Genomic DNA, 19,948 nt, shown 5'->3' on the forward strand with positions numbered 1-19,948 from the left:
TCGGGCTGCAAGTGGCGCATCACAGCCAACTTGGAGCTGCACGAGAGGGTCTGCGTTCCTGGGAAGGCCACCTTCCACCCTGAAGCCCAGCCTCATGGGTCCTAGAGTCCCCAAGCGGCTTCCGTTCCCACCCCCCTCCCCAAAAGTAGCTGTTCTGGGTGGGGGGCTTCTGCCGCAGTGGTGGGATTCAGACATTTTTACTACTGGTTCTGTAGGCGTGGCTTGGTGGGCATGGCTAGGTGGCCATGTGACTGGGTGGGTGTGGCTTTGTAGATAAAAAAAACCCAAAATAACCAATATAAGTTCTCCTGCTGGAGCAGAGGGTTCGACTAGATGATCTCCGAGGTCCCTTCCAGCCCTGGATGGCTGGGCTGTTTCAAAGCATCCTCTGAAGCTGCGCCAAGTGCCAGGGTTTGTGGTCCTTCCTTCCACTCCTTTTTCTCTCCTTCCCTCACTCCCTCTATCCATCCATCCATCCATATCTCATTCACTTTCCCTTCCCTTTCTTCCTTCCCTCTTTCCTTCTTTCTTCCTTCCTCCATTTTTTCTCCCTTCCCTTCCTCACTTTCTCTCTCCCTTCCCCGTTTTTCTTTCCCCCTTTCCTCTTTCCTCTCCTTCCTCCCTTTCTTTTTCTCCCTCCTTTTTTCTCCCTTCCCTCCTTCTTTTTCTCCCTTCCTTCCCTTTCTTTTCTTTCTTTTTCTTCCAGCCCTCCCTCTTTCTCCCTTCCCACCTTCCCCTTTTTTTCGCCCTTCCTCCCTCCCTTTCTTTCTCTTTCTTTCAACGCACGCCCCCCGCACCCGTTTGGGGCCCAGGAGGCCCCCTGCGCTTACCTGAGAGCCAGAACGGGGCAGGGCCAGCTGGTCCTCGGAACTACCAGTTCGCGGAACCCGATGTAAAATTAACATCCGGTTCGTGTGAACCGGCCCGAACGGTTTCACGCCTTCCACCCCCGCACCCCCGCCATTACTTCCGGCTTAGGCCCAGGGCAGATTTATGAGGTAGGAGTGGGAGGCTCAAGTGATCTTCTGTGGGTATTCAACTCAAAGATGGAGCCCCTGGCTGGAAGACAGAAAGTCTTTGATTTACGACCACGAGGGAGCTGTTGTGGACCGAGACCGGCGGAGCGGGGGGGGGGGGGAACGGGACATTTGCCCCGTTTTATGACCCATCTCGCCAGGAGTCATTAAGGGAATCCCGGCCCTTTTTACGTTCTCCAGTGCGATTCACTGCGATGGTTTACGTTCCTCACCATGGTCGTTAAGTGAATCTGGCTTCCATCCCCCTGAAGCGAAGGTCACAAAAGGGGATCATCCAGCCCCGGGACTATCGTAAGAACGAATTGGTTGCCAAGCCTCCTGAATTTTGATCCCGTGACCAAGGGGAGGCTCCCGCGGTCACTAAGTGGGAAAACGGCCATCAGTCCATTGTTTCCAACGCAGTTGTAACTCTGAGTGGTCGCTAAGCAAATTATTATAAATTGAGAGCTATCAATGCAGGCTCAGCGCTCAAATCACACGAATGGGGGAGTTGTAACTTCAGAACTGGGTTATAAGGGTCTTTGGGGAGGGGGGAGGAAGAGAGGAGTCCGTTGTAACTTTGAATGATTGCAAAGTGGATAGTCGTAAGTTGAGATCAATGGCACTGTCTGAACCCGAAATCTCTCACACTCGAGAGCAGTCAAACGACCCAACCCTAAACCCACAGAGGACAAAGACGTCAGGCGGAGACACAGCGAACAGACATGTTTTTGCCAAAGAAGGTGATACAAAAAAACCAACAACCCCTCCCCCAAAACTGTAGCCACAGATATCAAACACTGGACGTCACACAGAAGAAAAGCTGATTTCTCACTGTCACTTCAGCCAACAATTGAGTTCAACGACAACAGGGCAATTCATAGCAAACCAATATTTACAGATACCTTGGGAAAATAATAATAACCAACACCACCACAACAATGGAGGGTAGATCTTGGCAGTCCCAATGTGTGCAAGAACTTGGGGAGCCAGGCAACACAAAATCCCACGGAGGACATCACACAGCGAAACCACACACAACACAAGAGCTGGGCGTTAAGAGTTGTTCTCACACGAATCAAACACAGTTTCGAAAGTAAAATGGAGAAGACAGACAACGCCAAGTAAAGGACAAGGATGTGGGAAATGGGGGCGGGTGGGCGTTTCCAAGTTCCGTGGAGGTGTGGGAGGACAACCCCCTCCCCCATCCTGAGTGGGCAGGATTGAAGGAGAACCATTTTGCCAACCTCTGCGGCGCACTGTGAAACCTGAAGGACGTCGATACGTGTGTAGGGGGCATTTACCTGAAGCAAGGCAAACTCGTACCGGCAAGCGGACGTGGCAAAGAAATGAGTGGAATTTGAGGGGGACGATCTGGAGAGAGCGACGGAGTATTTGCATGCAAGGAGGTGCAGGGTGAGCAGGCTACAATACTTCTGCAGTCCGCTCAAATGCAACTGTCACATGACCCCTTGCACAGGAGCAGCACACAGCTAACGTGTTGGCATCCAGCAGGTGTACCCAGTACAGGACAAAGGAGGCAATCAATGCTCCTGTTGCCCCCAAGAGTACATTACCCCACCACCGCCCAAACTGGGACACTCCCCCAAGGGCTGGCATGTCCCTTTCAAGCTGGGCACCTGACAACGCTACGGCTGTTCAGGTTTCAGGCCCATCAGCCCCAACTGCATTCCCAGCATCAGGTGGCACATGGTGGGGTTGCGGGTGTGGATTTTCTGGTGGCAGTTCAGTGACTCCTTGTAGCGGAAGTTCTTCCCACAAGTAGCGCACTGGTAGGGCGTCTCGCCCGTGTGGACACGCCAATGTTTCAACAGATGGTCCCGCCGGATGAAGCTTTTCCCGCACTCCGTGCACTGATACGGCCGCTCACCCGTGTGGATCCGCTGGTGGCGCACAGCTTTGGAGAAGTCCTGGAAGTCCTTGCCGCAGTAGGTGCAGGTCAACAGCCTGTCTCCCTTCCCCCCATGGAGTTTCTGGTGAAGGAGCAGGTTGACCTCCAGCTTGAAGCTCTCCTTGCACTGGGTGCACATGTAGGGACGCTCCATCATGTGGTTCCCGGGCCGTTTCACCATGCTGGGTTTCACCATTGGGCTCCTCTGTGGCTTGGGGCACTTGTGCAGTTTGGGACAGGCAGGAGTTGGGGCCCTCTGGATAGTGAAGGGGGTGAGCTTAACCAGCGGGTTTCCTTTAGGCTCTGGCACAAGATATGCCCCGCTTCCGCCGTGGGTCTTCTGGTGGCTGGTGAAAAGCTGCCTGTCCACAAATCCTTCTCCACACTCGCAGCAGATGAAGGGGCCGGGGTGAGCTTCTGCAGCTGATGGGGCCGAATGCTCTTTCTGGGTCTCCGACGGTCCCTGTGTGGACCGCCGGAGGGGCTTCTTGGGCAGGGCGACAGAGACAGACTGGCTCTCGCACAGCAGCTCCTCTCCAGGACCCTGGAAAACTTCGCTCCACTTGTGCGGGAAGAGGTTGTCCACGTCGTCCTCCAACAGCTGAGGAGCACCTGGCAAAAGAAAGGACACAGGTGACAGAGGAGGGACGCGCCCAGCAGGGCTGTTTAGAGTATATAGAGCAGAGGTCTGCAACCTTAAACACTCAAAGAGCTACTTGGGCCGGTTTCCCACAGAAAACAACAACAACACTGGGAGCTAATAATTTAACCGGTGTGACTGGGTGGGCGTGTAGCCAACTCAACATCACTCACTCCCACCCAGTCACCTGCTGCCCTGGAATATAGAGCGAGTCTCCATCCCCCGCCATCACTCTTAATTCTCAGGCCAGGCGAGGAGTGACGGGGAGGGGAGGGAGGAGCCAGCCAGTGGTGGGATCAGCCAACAGGGAGCTGCAGCAGAGACCCAAATGAGCTACATGTGGCTCCAGAGCCGCAGGTTGCCGACCCGTTTCCAGGCAGATGGATCGGCCCTTTCAGACTTTTTTTTGGGGGTGTCTGTGGTAGAGGAGAAGTGAGAAAAGATATTGCAGGCCTGAATTCAAATCCTGACCAAGCAAGCTTAGCCAAAGCTCAACATCTCGGCTCTTTTGGGCTGTGAGTGGCATGTCGTGGCCAACTTGGAGCTGCACGACAGGGACTGTGTTCCTGTGAAGGTCCCGTTCCACCCTGAAGCCCGGATCATGGATCCTAGAGTCCCCAAGCTGCTGCAGGGAGCCAAAGCAGAGGGCCAAAACAGCCGCATGTGGCTCTAGAGCCGCAGGTTGCCGACCCCTGCTACAGAGGTAAGGTCCCCTCTCCCTTCTTCTGCATGCCCCGTGCTGCCATCTCCTGCTTGGATCCTTGCCAGATGAGTCAAGAGATCAGCCAGGGTGGAGTTCCCCAACTTTTCCGGCCGTTAGGAATGGCCGGCGGGAAAGGGAGGGAGAGATGGGATGGTTCTGCACGAGTGACCTGCAAGAAAGTGAACGTATGCACACCTCCATTTGCAAGCAGGGCGTCAGAGGTGACATTCAGCTGGTTCGGACTGGTTCTGGCATGCCGGTAGCGAAATTTTTAACTACTTCGGAGAACCAGCAAGTACCACCTCTGGCTGGCCTCACCCACCCTTTATTGCATTGATTATTTTTTTTTTGTTTAGCTCAGCCGATTCGCGCTGTGCCACACCTCAGCTGAGCTAAAATAACAGCTCACCTTACCGAGGCCGATCTTTGAATGCGAGGCGCACAGAATCGATAGCGCGCCATTTGGGATCCCACCGCCGTACAGCGTATACGCGCCCTCTGCCGCTGATTCAAATGGAGTAGGTGCGCGCATTGCCTCCTGCCGCTCACGCAGGTGGGGGATGAGTCTGTGTGCACCTATCGCTTCCGCGACCTGGTTGCAAACCCCTCCCCGTGGCTCAGAGGTTGGAGACCCCTGGGCGCCTTCCTTCCTGACCCCTCGGTGTGCCCTTCACCCACACATTTTCCCAGCTGGGACAAGTCATGGCTAACAAGACAAAGAGAAAAAAAAAAAACCATGGGCGAAAGAGAGTGCCGGACGAGGATCCTCGAACCGGCTAAACTATACCTTTGGTGCGCAAACCTCAGTTCTGGCTTTGCTTTACTGTATTTCACTTGACCTTCAGTAAACTATACCTTTCTCAAGAAATGGAATCAAGGATCGTTCTTGCTTGGTTGAAGGTTCAAGTTCAGGCAGGACTGACACTCATGACACTAGAGCCACCAGGGACATCTCGGACTAACCCCCTTGAGTAGTCCAACGTTGCTCTGTCTATGTCCCTGTAGTTTCACAAGCAAACCATCCCATTGGATGATTGGACAAATAGGAGCTGGGGCTTAACGGGTCACCTGCCCCGCACTCCTTCCCCCGGCGTCCCGTCTCCTCTCTTACCCATGGTGCACTCCCCAGGGATTTCTCTGTCCTCTGAGGCCCCCGTGCTTTTGACGAGAGACAGATCTTCCTCCTCAATCCAGGAACTCCCGCGCGGAGCCGAAATTGGCGATCCTGTGCAAAAGCGAGAGGAGACAAGGGCCGTCACTCCCAGGTCTCCGCGTTCCCACTTCCCGCCACTTCCCCTCTCCTTGTTCCATTAGCTAAGTCAGTCTTGAACGCCAAGTGGGTGAACTACCACTCCCAGAATCCCCCAGACAACATGCCTTCAGATGTGCACACTGACTGGGTGATTCTGGGAGTTGAAGTCCACCCTTCTTAAAGCCTGACGGTGAGGGAATTCCGAGAGTTGAACCCAAGCAATCTTAAAGTTACCAAGTTGGAAAAAAAAAAAAAAAGCTAAAGGCTTAGAATCCAGTAAGGAAATGAGCAGGTACGGAGGGGAAGGGTCTCCAGCACTGAAGGGTCAGCATATTCCACCTCCTGAAAATTCTCCTCGATTTAGAAGACAACCCCAAATAAAAGAGCAACGTTTTTAAGCTGGAAAAAAATTCTCAAAACCTCAAAACCAGAGGAAGGGGAAGCCTGAGGGGAAATGCCCCCACCCCACCTGGCTGGTTGCCGAAGCCGGACTCGTCACGGGGGCAGTCTCCTCTGCCATCGTTCTGCTCCAAGGTCTCTCTTTGCTCAATCCGGGTGAGGAGTTCCGGTTTGGAGACGGCCGCGTCTGCAGAGAAAACAACAGCATCGCGGTCCAGGTCTTGTCCTGGACTTACAAAGCGTTAATTTAGCGACTGTCAGAGGTGGGCTTCCAAAACTTTAGCAACCAGTTTTCTGCCTGGTTGCTGGGTGGGCGTGGCCTAGTCGGCCTCCTGCACCACGGCGGGGAGGGGGGCCGTTTTCACCCTCTCCAGGCTCCGGAGCCTTTTCTTGAGCCTCCAGGAGGACAAAAACGGCCTCTCCGGGCTCTGGAGGCCCTCTGGAGGCCGGAAACAGGCCCATTTCCAGCCTTCCGGAACTTTTTCGTCATCCCCAGGCTCCGGAGGCTTTTCTCAAGCATCCGGGAGAATGAAAACAGCCTCTCTGCAGCCTTGCATTTACCTGGGATCCAAAACGGACTGCGTGAAGATTCCTGGGAGGGGAAGGGTGGGCAGGGTCAGCCAGTTTTTTGCGAATTCACATCTGGTTTGCCCCAAATGGTGCGAACTGGTAAGAGCCCACCCCACTGATGACCATTCATACTGAAGAAAGGGACTAATAACCGTTTTTCATACTTAACGACCGTTGGAACATCCCCATGATCACGCAATCCAAAATTTGGATGCTTAGCGACTGACTCATATTTATAATGGTTGCAGTGTACCGATACTTGTCCAAAGATCATCGAAGGGAATCGCGTGACCCCCTCACGATTCCCTTGGACAGGCATCGTCCAATGGGGAAAGCCAGATTCGCTTCATGAAGCTGTGACTAGCTGAACAACTGCAGCGATTCTCTTAACCACTGTTGCAAGGAAGGTCGTCAAAATGGGACAAAATTAACGGAGCAACCATCTCACTTTGCAACGATAATGCTGGGCACAATTGTGATCATGTGTTGAGGACTAACTGTCTGCGAGAGAACTCGCTTTGGGTTCCGAAGACATCAGAATGGGGAATGGAGGTCTATGGAATCCCAAGGGAGACCCTTCCTTCCCTGGACACAGCCCGGATATCCACTACCCCTCTCCGGGCGAAACTACACAACCGTTCTGCGATGGGAGAACCCAGCCACAACGCCACCAAGCCACTACAGAGCCATGCTCCGATCCACCCGCAGCCGCCTGGCCAGCTTCTCTCCGAGAGTCGCGCAGCTGATCACTGTGGGCCCCAGCCCTGACGCCAGCCCACTTTTACCGACGGAGACCACCGCCTGGTAGTTGTGCATCATAATGTGGCGGTAAAGGTCCTTCTGGCTTTCATCAAGACCCCTCCACTCTTGCTCCGAGAAACTGCAGGCAGCATCATCGAACAGCAACGGGACCTGCCACAGGGCGAGAACGCGAGGTCTTCAACACTTTAGATCAGAGTTCGGCAACCTTTGCGGCTTTGCGGCGGAAAGAAGAATGGTTCTATGAGAACAGCCAACAAATGCACTCGCAGCTCCTTTGCACAACTGGTGTACATGAGTGCCAATTGCTCAAATGGAGAGCGCTCGCACTCGCCTGCTGCTCTTGCAACTGAGGCCGCAAGGGTGTGCCCGTGTGGTCGCCAAATATTTCTGAGCCCCGGGTGCAAATCTTTCGCAACCAAAGGGTTGGAGACCCCTGATTTAGATGAGGGGATAGAAGGGGAACTCATCAAATTTGCAGACGATACCAAACGGGCAGGAGTAACCAAACCTTCGGAAGATAGGCTCAAGATCAAAAAAAGATCTTGACGGACTTGAACGCAGGGCCCTATCCAACAAAATGCAGCTTCAGCAATGAGAAAAGTTAAGGCAAGAACGACAAAATTTGTCGGTAAGATTTGGGGAAACCTGGATCCCATTCTAGGATTTGAACTCCACTCCTCTTAAAGCATACTGGCTGTGGAATTCTGGGAATCGAACCCCACCCTTCTTAAAGCATGGGGGATTCTGGGAGTTGAAACCCTCCCCTCTTAAACCATGCCGACTGGGGGATTCTTGGGCAAAAACCTGCTGCCAGAGGCTGACCTGCCCCTCCCATCGTCCCCAACCAATCATTAGGCCCCTGGTTCCCGCCAGTCTCACCCCACCCCAGCTCTCACCTTAGGGGCCTCCCCCTTGGCACCTGGCGGGAAACGCAGGATCCAGAAGTTCCGGTTCTTCAGGAGGTTCTCCATGTTCTCCAGGCGCCGCTGGAGCTGCCCGTACTCCTGGATGAGGGTACCCAAGGCGGCCCACTTGCTCTCCAGCTGGTTGCCGAACTCTACCGCCGTCTTCTCGCAGCCGTCCAGCTTGGTCTCGGCCATGCTCATCCGAACTTCCAGGTTCATGAGTTGGGCGGCATACGCATCCACCTTGCTCTCCACCGCTTGGATTTCCGCCACCACGGTCAGGGAGAGCTCAGCCGTCACGGGAAGGGCGTCCATCGTGGGGGTTGGCTTGGGGAGGCTGAGCGGCTGCGCGGCGGCTGCCGGGGGATGGGAGTCCATGTCCCACTGAATGTCCTGCGGGCAAACCAGGGGGTGGGGGAGTCACCAACCAGGAAAGGATACAGCCAGTTCTCGACTTACAATCTCTTGGTAATTGGTTCAGTCACCCAGTCGCCCTTCATGCCTAAGGCGGGACTAGAACTCCCTGTTTCCTGATTGGCTCAAAGTCACCCAGCCAGCTTTCATGCCTAAGGCGGGACTAGAACTCCTGTTTCCTGGTGATTGGTTCAAAGTCACCCAGTCGCCTTTCATGCCTAAGGCGGGACTAGAACTCCCTGTTTCCTGGTGATTGGCTCAAAGTCACCCAGCCAGCTTTCATGCCTAAGGCGGGACTAGAACTCCCGCCTCCTGGTCATTGGCTCAAAGTCACCCAGTCGCCTTTCATGCCCAAGGCGGGACTAGAACTCCCCATTTCCTGGTCATTGGTTCAAAGTCACCCAGTCGCCTTTCATGCCTAAGGCGGGACTAGAACTCCCTGCCTCCTGGACATTGGTTCAAAGTCACCCAGTCGCCTTTCATGCCTAAGGCGGGACTAGAACTCCCTGTTTCCTGGTGATTGGTTCAAAGTCACCCAGTCGCCTTTCATGCCTAAGGCGGGACTAGAACTCCCTGTTTCCTGGTGATTGGTTCAAAGTCACCCAGTCGCCTTTCATGCCTAAGGCGGGACTAGAACTCCTGTTTCCTGGTGATTGGTTCAAAGTCACCCAGTCGCCGCTCATGCCTAAGGCGGGACTAGAACTCCCGTCTCCTGGTCATTGGTTCAAAGTCACCCAGTCGCCTTTCATGCCTAAGGCGGGACTAGAACTCCCCGTCTCCTGGTCATTGGTTCAAAGTCACCCAGTCGCCTTTCATGCCTAAGGCGGAACTAGAACTCACTGTTTCCTAGTGATTATTTCCAAGTCACTCAGTTGACTTTCGTCCCTAAGGCAGGACTAGAACTCCCCATCTCCTGGTCATTGGCCCAAAGTCACCAGCTGGCTTTCATGCCTAAGGCGGGACTAGGACTCCCTGTTTCCTGGTAATTGGCCCACCCAGTCGTCTTTCATGCCTAAGGCGGGACTAGAACTCCTTCCTAGTGATTGGTTCAAAGTCACCCATTTGCCTTTCATGCCTAAGGCGGGACTAGAATTCCCTGTTTCCTGGTAATTGGCCCACCCAGTCGCCTTTCATAACAAAGGCAGGACTAGAACTCACCGTTTCCTGGTGATTGGTTGAAAGTCATCCAGTCGCCTTTTATGCCTAAGGCGGGACTAGAACTCACCGTCTCCTGGTGATTGGTTGAAAGTCATCCAGTCGCCTTTCATGCCTAAGGCGGGACTAGAACTCACCGTCTCCTGCGATTGGCTCAAAGTCACACATTCGCCTTTCATGCCAAAGGCGGGACTAGAACTCACCGTCTCCCAGTGATTGGCCCAAAGTCACCCAGTCGCCTTTCACGCCTAAGGCGGGACTAGAACTCACCGTCTCCCGGTGATTGGCCCAAAGTCCCCCCAACCAGCCTTCATAGTTTGAAACACATGCAATCCTTCCTCTTCCTACTTAGCCTTTTCTGGCACTGGGTTCAAATTCCTACCCACCCACCCGACCCCTGTATATGAAGGGCTGATCTTGGGGGCAACCCCCTGAGCCCATCTTTTGCCCAGTTCAGTCCCCCAAACCCATATCCAAACCTTAAGGAGGGCAGATCTTGCAGGACCCCAGTCCCCACTGGGGAGATGGAAAGGGCACCACGAGGAGATTGCTTCCCATAAGCTGAGCAATGGAAGGGGGCAATTGAAGCTCCAGATTCCCCACACCCACCCACAGCAGCCCCCTACCCAACATCCAAACCTGGAGGTGGGCAGATCCTGCCGGATCCTCCCCTCCTGCATGACCCCCACTGGGGAAGTGGAAAGGGCATCACGAGGTGATCACTTCCCAGCAAGACTTGCAAGGGGGGAATCTAAAAATGGGAGGGGTCCAGACCCCCTAGGCCAGGCCAGGTCAGGCCAACCCAGACCCCAACTCAAGAACCAAATTTTGAGGGGGTAGATCTTGCAGAACTCTCTCCCTGTCACTGCCATTGGGCAGGTGGAAAAGGCACCACCAGGTGATCCGTCCCCTCGTATCCAAGGTCCGAACTTTGGGGTGGGTAGACCTTGCAGGACAACCCCCCCCCACCATCATCCCCACTGGGCAGGTAGAAAGGGCACCACCAGGTGATCCCTTCCCAGCAAATGAGCAGAGGCATGGTCCAATCCCTCCAGGGTGGGGGGAGGTCCATGCCCCTTCCCGGCTAGAAGACATCCTCCTCCCAGGGGGCCCTGATGGGGGGTCCATCTTTCCCCTCCACCTGCCCAAGGGGCTCGTCCTCCCCCTCCAGCCCCGCCCGACTGCGGCAAGCCCCCCACACCCCTCCTCCCTCCCCTCCCTCCGCTGACCTGGGCGGGGCTCCACTCGGCCATGGCCCGGCGAGGACCGGTCAGTAAGCGAGGCGAGGAACGGGTGGGGGGGAGACGAACGGGCGCGGCAAGGAGAGGAGAGGAGAGGAGAGGAGCGAGCGGGGAGAGCGGCGGGACGAAGCGGGTCCAGGAAGCCGAGGGGGCCGCAAGGAGCCGCGGCGCCTTTCTTCTCTGCAGCGACGCCGGGCGTGCGGAGGTCGGCATAGCAGCCTCTCGGTCGGAAGAAGGGAGGGGGGAGAGGAGAAAGGAGGGGGCGTCGCGGTTTCCCGCTTTTGGGGTCCCCCTCCGGCCGTCAATTTGGAGGGGTCCCTTTTTGGGATCCCCGCTTTTCGAGGTCCTTTTGGGGGTCCCCACTATTGGGGGCCTCTTTGGGGAGTCTCCCTTTGGGGTCTCGGTGGAGGGCTGCCACTTTTTAAGGGGTCCCGATTCTGAGTCCTCCTCTTTCGGGGTCCCCCTCCGGGCGTCAATTTGGGGGATTCCCCACTTCCGGGTCTCCACTTTTGGCGTCCCCGCTTTTATGGTCACTTTGGGGAGCCTCACTTTGGGGGTCTCCCCTATATGCGGCCTCCCCTCGAGTCCCCCCTTTTAGGCTCCCCTCTTTGAGGTCTCAATTTTGGGGTCCCCGCTTCGGAGTCCCTTTTGAGGTATCCCCTTTGGGCGTCTCTTTTGGGGTCCCCACATTTGGCTCTCCAGTTTTGGGTCCCCACTTCTGGGATCAATTTTGAGGTCCCTATTTCTGACTCCACCACGTTTGGGTAGGGGAGGGGGAGAGGAGGGGCAGGGAGGGAGGGGGCGTCTCCCGCCTCCCTCCTCTCCCGCCCGCTCCCCTGTCCCCCCTCCCTCCTCCTCCCCATTCCAGCCCCCTCCCTCGCCCCGCCCCCGAAAGGATTCCGTTGCGTCGGTTGGAGCTGTCGGAGAGACCACACCGCCCCCTGACGGCCGGAATCTGCAGCTCCAGGCGCGGTGGATTTTTTTGGGGAGTGGGGAATATTCCCCCAACCGCCCAGGTTGGGAAAGCGGGAAAGGAGCAAAGGGGGGGGGGGAGGGAGGGGAGGGAGGCAGCCCCTCCAATTGGGGATGCCCCCGCAAAGGAGTTGGGGAAGGGGTTCATCTGGCTGCCCCACTCGACATTTGGAAGGTGACTATGATGAGGGGGTTCTGGGAGGAAGCCCCCCCTTAAAACCTGAGGGGATTCTGGGAGGAAGCCCCCAAAACATGAGGGGGTTCTGGTAGTGGAAGCCCCCTTAAAACATGAGGGGTTCTGGGAGTGGAAGCCCCCCTTAAAACCTGAGGGGATTCTGGGGAGGAAGCCCCCTAAAACATGAGGGATTCTGGGAGTGGAAGCCCGCCTTAAAACATGAGGGATTCTGGGGAGGAAGCCCCCTTAAAACATGAGGGGATTCTGGGAGTGGAAGCCCCCTTAAAACATGAGGGGATTCTGGGAGTGGAAGCCCCCTAAAACCTGAGGGGATTCTGGGAGGAAGCCCCCCTTAAAACATGAGGGGATTCTGTAGTGGAAGCCCCCCCTTAAAACATGAGGGTTCTGGGAGTGGAAGCCCCCTTAAAACCTGAGGGGATTCTGGGAGGAAGCCCCCTTAAAACATGAGGGGATTCTGGGAGGAAGCCGCCTTAAAACATGAGGGGATTCTGGAGTGGAAGCCCCTAAAACATGAGGGATTCTGGGAAGCCCCCTTAAAACATGAGGGGATTCTGGGAGTGGAAGCCCCCTTAAAACATGAGGGATTCTGGGAGTGGAAGCCCCCTTAAAACATGAGGGATTCTGGAGGAAGCCCCCTTAAAAACATGAGGGGATTCTGGGAGTGGAAGCCCCCCCTTAAAACATGAGGGGATTCTGGGAGTGGAAGCCCCCCTTAAAACCTGAGGGGATTCTGGGAGTGGAAGCCCCCTTAAAACCTGAGGGGATTCTGGGAGTGGAAGCCCCCTTAAAACCTGAGGGGATTCTGGGGTGGAAGCCCCCTTAAAACATGAGGGATTCTGGGAGTGAAGCAAACCTGAGGGGATTCTGGAGGCCCCAAACCTGAGGGGATTCTGGGGTGGAAGCCCCCTTAAAACCTGAGGGGATTCTGGGGTGGAAGCCCCCTTAAAACATGAGGGGGTTCTGGGAGTGGAAGCCCCTCCCTTAAAACGAGGGGATTCTGGGGGTGGAAGCCCCCTTAAAACCTGAGGGGATTCTGGGAATGGAAGCCCCCTAAAACATGAGGGGATTCTGGGAGTGGAAGCCCCCTTAAAACATGAGGGGATTCTGGGAGTGGAAGCCCCCTTAAAACATGAGGGGATTCTGGAGAGGAAGCCCCCTTAAAACCTGAGGGGATTCTGGGAGTGGGCCCCTTAAAACCTGAGTTGATTCTGGGAGTGGAAGCCCCCTTAAAACATGAGGGATTCTGGGAGTGGAAGCCCCCCCCTTAAAACCTGAGGGATTCTTGGAGGAAGCCCCCTTAAAACATGAGGATTCTGGGAGTGGAAGCCCCCTTAAAACCTGAGGGATTCTGGGAGTGGAAGCCCCCTTAAAACATGAGGGGATTCTGGGAGGAAGCCCCCTTAAAACCTGAGGGGATTCTGGGAGTGGAAACCCCCTTAAAACCTGAGGGGATTCTGGGAGTGGAAGCCCCCTTAAAACATGAGGGGATTCTGGGAGTGGAAGCCCCCCTTAAAACCTGAGGCGATTCTGGGGTGAAGCCCCCTTAAAACATGAGGGGGATTCTGGGGGTGAAGCCCCACCCTTAAAACATGAGGGATTCTGGTAGTGGAAGCCCCCTTAAAACATGAGGGGTTCTGGGAGTGGAAGCCCCTTAAAACCTGAGGGGATTCTGGGAATGAAGCCCCCTTAAAACATGAGGGGGTTCTGGGAGTGGAAGCCCCCTTAAAACCTGAGGGGATTCTGGGAATGGAAGCCCCCTAAAACATGAGGGGATTCTGGGAGTGGAAGCCCCCTTAAAACCTGAGGATTCTGGGAGTGGAAACGCCCTTAAAACATGAGGGGATTCTGGGAGGGGAAGCCCCCTTAAAACATGAGGGGTTAAAGTGAGGGAAGCCCCTTAAAAACATGAGGGGATTCTGGGAATGGAAGCCCCCAAAACCTGAGGGGATTCTGGGAGTGGAAGCCCCCTTAAAACGAGGGATTCTGGGAGGGAAGCCCCCTTAAAACAGGGATTCTGGGAGTGGAAGCCCCCTTAAAACATGAGGGGATTCTGGGAGTGGAAGCCCCCCCTTAAAACGAGGGGATTCTGGGAGTGGAAGCCCCCCTTAAAACCTGAGGGGATTCTGGGAATGGGAAGCCTCCCTTAAAACATGAGGGGATTCTGGGAGTGGGGAAGCCCCCTTAAAACCTGAGGGGATTCTGGGAGGAAGCCCCCTTTAAAACATGAGGGATTCTGGGAGTGGAAGCCCCCTTAAAACGAGGATTCTGGGAGGAAGCCCCCTTAAAAAACCTGAGGGGATTCTGGGAATGGAAGTTTCCCTAAAACATGAGGGGATTCTGGGAGGAAGCCCCCTTAAAACATGAGGATTCTGGGAGTGGAAGCCTCCCTTAAAACATGAGGATTCTGGGAGTGGAAGCCCCCTTAAAACCTGAGGGGATTCTGGGAATGGAAGCCCCCTTAAAACATGAGGCGATTCTGGGAGTGGAAGCCCCCTTAAAACATGAGGGGATTCTGGGAGTGGAAGCCCCCTTAAAACCTGAGGGGATTCTGGGAGTGGAAGCCCCTTAAAACATGGGGGATTCTGGGAGGAAGCCCCCTTAAAACCTGAGGGGATTCTGGAGTGGAAGCCCTTGCCTTAAAACGAGGGGATTCTGGGAGTGGAAGCCCCTAAAACCTGAGGGGATTCTGGGAATGGAAGCCCCCTTAAAACATGAGGATTCTGGGAGTGGAAGCCCCCCCAAAACATGAGGGGATTCTGGGAGTGGAAGCCCCCTTAAAACATGAGGGATTCTGGGAGTGGAAGCCCCCTTAAAACCTGAGGGGATTCTGGGAGTGGAAGCCCCCTTAAAACCTGAGTTGATTCTGGGAGTGGAAACGCCCCTTAAAACATGAGGGGATTCTGGGAGTGGAAGCCCCCTTAAAAACATGAGGGGATTCTGGGAGTGGAAGCCCCCTTAAAACATGAGGGGATTCTGGGAGTGGAAGCCCCCTTAAAACCTGAGGGGATTCTGGGAGTGGAAGCCCCCTTAAAACATGAGGGATTCTGGGAGTGGAAGCCCCCTTAAAACCTGAGGGGGATTCTGGGAGTGGAAACCCCCCTTAAAACCTGAGGGGATTCTGGGAGGAAGCCCCCTTAAAACATGAGGGGATTCTGGGAGTGGAAGCCCCCCTTAAAACATGAGGGGATTCTGGGAGTGGAAGCCCCCTTAAAACCTGAGGGGATTCTGGGAGTGGAAACGCCTTAAAACATGGGGGGATTCTGGGAGTGGAAGCCCCCTTAAAACCTGAGGGGATTCTGGGAGGAAGCCCCCCTTAAAACTAAGGGGATTCTGGAGTGGAAGCCCCCTTAAAACCTGAGGGGATTCTGGGAATGAAGCCCCCTTAAAAACATGAGGGGATTCTGGGAGTGAAGCCCCCCTTAAAACATGAGGATTCTGGGAGTGAAGCCCCCTTAAAACATGAGGGGATTCTGGGAGTGAAGCCCCCTTAAAACCTGAGGGGATTCTGGGAGTGGAAGCCCCCCTTAAAACCTGAGTTGATTCTGGGAGTGGAAACGCCTTAAAACATGAGGGATTCTGGGAGGAAGCCCCCTTAAAACCTGAGGGGATTCTGGGAGTGGAAGCCCCCTTAAAACATGAGGGGATTCTGGGAGTGGAAGCCCCCTTAAAACCTGAGGGGATTCTGGGAGTGGAAGCCCCCCTTAAAACATGAGGGGATTCTGGGAGTGGAAGCCCCCTTAAAACCTGAGGGGTTCTGGGAGTGGAAACCCCCTTAAAACCTGAGGGATTCTGGGAGTGGAAGCCCCCTTAAAACATGAGGGGATTCTGGGAGTGGAAGCCCCCTTAAAACCTGAGGGGATTCTGGGGTGGAAGCCCCCTTAAAACATGAGGGGATTCTGGGGGTGGAAGCCCCCCTAAAACATGAGGGGATTCTGGTAGTGGAAGCCCCCTTAAAACATGAGGGGTTCTGGGAGTGGAAGCCCCCTTAAAACCTGAGGGGATTCTGGGAATGGAAGCCCCCTTAAAACATGAGGGGGTTCTGGGAGTGGAAGCCCCCTTAAAACCTGAGGGGATTCTGGGAATGGAAGCCCCCTTAAAACATGAGGGATTCTGGGAGTGGAAGCCCCCCTTAAAACCTGAGGGGATTCTGGGAGTGGAAACGCCCCCTTAAAACATGAGGGGATTCTGGGAGTGGAAGCCCCCTTAAAACATGAGGGGTTGTGAGTGGAAGCCCCCTTAAAAACATGAGGGGACTCTGGGAATGGAAGCCCCCCTTAAAACCTGAGGGATTCTGGGAGGAAGCCCCCTTAAAACCTGAGGGGATTCTGGGAGTGGAAGCCCTCCCTTAAAACTGAGGGATTCTGGGAGTGGAAGCCCCCTTAAAACCTGAGGGGATTCTGGGAATGGAAGCCCCCTTAAAACATGAGGGATTCTGGGAGTGGAAGCCCCCTTCAAACATGAGGGATTCTGGGAGTGGAAGCCCCTTAAAACATGAGGGGATTCTGGGAGTGGAAGCCCCCCTTAAAACCTGAGGGGATTCTGGGAATGGAAGCCCCCTTAAAACATGAGGGATTCTGGGAGTGGAAGCCCCTTAAAACCTGAGGGGATTCTGGGAGTGGAACGCCCCTTAAAACATGGGGGGATTCTGGGAGTGGAAGCCCCCTTAAAACCTGAGGGGATTCTGGGAGTGGAAGCCCGCCCTTAAAACTGATGAGGGGATTCTGGGAGTGGAAGCCCCCTTAAAACATGAGGGGATTCTGGTAGTGGAACGCCCCTTAAAATATGAGGGGGTTCTGGGAGTGGAAGCCCCCCTTAAAAACATGAGGGGATTCTAGTAGTGGAAGCCCCCCTTAAATCTCAAATCTTTGCTTCGTATCCTCAGGTTCTGCAGCCTCCCCAGCAGCCGCACCCCATTGCCAGGAAAAGGGCCCACGGGACTTGGTCAGCATTTTCCTCCCCTCCCTCCCTCCCTCCTATCCACCCACCCACCCGAGGAGGCACCGCCGGCTTCCTGAATGAACCATTGTTTGCCTGGCCCGCCTCTCTGGGCGGGCACCCCATCCAATCCCGGGCAGGGAGAGAGGCTCCTGAGACCGGGCAGCCACCAATCGGTGACGGGGATATAGCCAGGCACAGGCTGGGCAGGGCGAGGGGAGGGGAAGGGTCTTCGAGGGGCAGGCCGGGCGACGGGGGCTGAGCCTCTTCCCTTTGGCCTCTCTGCCCTGTTCTTCCAGGCCAAAGGGGGCATTTTGGGGAGGGGGGGGTGTCTCTTTGCCTCCTCCAGCATCCTTTCTCCGCCTGCATCCCTCCCGCATCCTCCAAAGGGACCCATCCGTCGCCCTGAGCAACCGGCTGGAGAGGTGGGAGGGGGGGGAGAGAAGAACCAGGCCAACGACCACCAAACCCCTCGTCCCCAGCCACAGAGACTTGGGGCGAAGCTCAGGTGAGGTCGCCCCTCCGCATCCACCTGGGGAATAGCTGGAGATGGGCGAGGAGCATGTGCAGAGGGCTTTTCTGCCACCCCCACCCCCCACCCTGACAGAAATGGTGTAGGGTCTCCCGCTTGGGCGTGGGGGGTTGGACTAGATGACCTACAAGGTCCCTTCCAACTCTGATGATCTGTTATCTGATTCCCAAGCCCTCCCCCATCCTGGCATCCAGCCCGTGAAGGGGAGGGAGGAGGAAACGGGGAACGGCCTGGCTTGGGAAGATGGCGGGGTTGTGGGGGGGGGGAGGAATTGCTCCAACAAGGGAGGAGGTCGGTCAGGACAAAATGTCAGGAAGGGTTCGAGGGTCGCCTGCTTGAGTGAGGGTGGCGGGTGGGAAGGGTGGGTGGACTGGATGACCTCCGAGGTCCCTTCCAATCTTGTTCTGGAAGGGTCTCCTGCTTCAGTAGGGGGTGTGGACTGGATGACCTCTAAAGACCCAACTCTGTTATTCCGGAAGCGGAGGGGACTTCTGGGAGAGCCAAGACACAGTGCCCATCGTCCCCAGACAGTCCAGTGGGATGAAGTCTTGTCTCCTGGAACAATAATGTCTGCTAACTTAAATTCCCCCAGCCGGCATCCTTTAAGAGGGGAGGACTCCAACTCCCAGAATTCCAAGCTTTTTCCTATTGGGTTTCCCCCGAACTTTGAATCATCACTAAACGAATTCTTATAAGCTGAGGACTACATGCATAATTTTTTTTTAATATGCCTATTTGTGCACCACCCAGAGTCCCTCAGTGAGGCGGGGCATCCCTTAACAAGACAAACCAATACATATATACGGGCAGTCCAGGACTTACGACGATTTGCTTAGTGACCATTCGAAGTTCCAACCGCCTTGGGAAAAAAAAGGGACTTACGACTGTTTTTCACCCTTGTGACCGTTGCGGCGTCCTCCCAGCCCTGATTCGAAATTTCAGATGCTCGACGGCAACCGACTCATACTTACGACGGTCCAAGCAGGGAGGGGGTCACGCGATCCCCTTTTGCGACCTCCCGAACAGCAACGCCAACGGGGAAGCTGGATTCGCTTCCCTGCCGCGTTCCTCGCTAAACAATGGCGGCGATTAAATAACGATGGTGGTTGTAAAAACGGGACAAAACTCAGGAGACGCAAGCCTCACCGAACATCCGGAAATTGTGGGGCCGCAATGGCAGTTGTAAGGCGAGAGAGAGAGAAAGAGAGAGAGAGAGAGAGAGACACCCGTCCCTTCTGCCAATATTTAGGTCCAAAACTGAGGGGTGTCCTTCGGTTCCTCGCAGATCCGACTGGTTTCAGAGGAACTCCCGGCATCCTGGCTAATTTTGGCGATACCTCCAAGGAGGCTGTGAGGATGATGAAGGAGATGGAACAGGACGTGGAGAACTGCGGCTATCCAGACGTCGGTGGGTCTCTGAGCTGTTTGGACTCATCAAATGTCTTCTTCCTTTTTTGTCGTTTTTCGCAAAAATTTTTTTACAAGACCGACCAATCGAAAAGATATGCGTTGGGTGGAGAAACACGGTGTAATCTGGAGGGAAGAATGGGTTGGGAGCTTGGGGTTGAACCATGGGCACCCTCTGAGCTTGGAGGTGTTCTTGTGGACATTTCATGGCCCTACTAGGAAACATCATCCACGCTAGAAAGGAGAGGGGGTTGCAGGGAGGGAGGAACGGAAGGGAGGGAAAGAAAAGTAAGTAGATAGGAAGAAAGGAAAGACAAATGAAGGGAGGAAGGTAAGGGAGGAAGGAAGGAAGGAAGGAAGGAAGGAAGGAAGGAAGGAAGGAAGGAAGGAAGGAAGGAAGGAAGGAAGGAAGGAAAGACAAATGAAGGAAGGGAGGGAGGAACGAAGGAAAAGTAGGTAGGTAGGAAGAGCCTGTTCCCAGTGTGCAGAGCCGCCAGAAGGCAAGAAATGTTAAGACAAAAGGGCGACTCGGGAGTAAGGCTTGGAGGTGATTGGTCCCTCCCATAAGACATAAAGGAGGAGCAAAGGGACACGAGCCTTTGCAGGAAGCAACTTTGTTTGTTCTGGTCGGTTTAAACTCTGAAGTTCCGTGTTGACTTTGTGCTCCGTTTGGCTTTGTACAGCTAATTGACAATGTAGTCGTTGGCAGCATTTCAAGGGAGATAAAGGTGAGTGTTGATCAGCCTTATCCCGAAGGACTGTGGCAGAATTTCTGTTGGACTATTCACAATCGGTTTGGGACTCCTTACGGGCGGTGAATGCATCTAATTCACAGCCATTGAAATAAAAGGAGGGTTTTGGGGACTAAGCGTGTGATTCTTGGTCAGAACAAGGAAGAGGAGGGAGGGAAGAAGAAAGGAAGGGAAAGGAAAGGAAA

The 19,948-nt window shown here is 54.9% G+C and overlaps 1 protein-coding gene across 2 annotated transcripts; it reads right to left on the reverse strand.

The window, feature by feature from the left end:
• Positions 1-1,727: 1,727 nt before the first annotated feature.
• LOC113449954 (zinc finger protein 783-like) lies at positions 1,728-11,352 on the reverse strand. 2 transcript variants are annotated; one of them, XM_087916374.1, is made up of 6 exons: positions 10,958-11,352; positions 8,151-8,552; positions 7,278-7,404; positions 5,993-6,109; positions 5,383-5,496; positions 1,728-3,540 (listed from the first exon to the last, which is right to left on the reverse strand). In XM_087916374.1, the coding sequence occupies exons 1-6, from the start codon at positions 11,180-11,182 to the stop codon at positions 2,666-2,668; spliced, it is 1,860 nt and encodes a 619-aa protein (XP_087772500.1). In that variant the 5' UTR covers positions 11,183-11,352; the 3' UTR covers positions 1,728-2,665. The 2 variants fall into 2 exon arrangements, with proteins under 2 accessions (XP_087772500.1, XP_087772502.1); XM_087916376.1 differs by lacking the exon at positions 10,958-11,352 and adding an exon at positions 9,732-9,855.
• Positions 11,353-19,948: the final 8,596 nt, after the last annotated feature.

This window comes from Pseudonaja textilis, chromosome Z (assembly GCF_049901715.1).
Source record: "Pseudonaja textilis isolate UNSWEBS1 chromosome Z, rPseTex1.2, whole genome shotgun sequence".
In the NCBI taxonomy this organism is placed as follows: domain Eukaryota; kingdom Metazoa; phylum Chordata; class Lepidosauria; order Squamata; family Elapidae; genus Pseudonaja; species Pseudonaja textilis.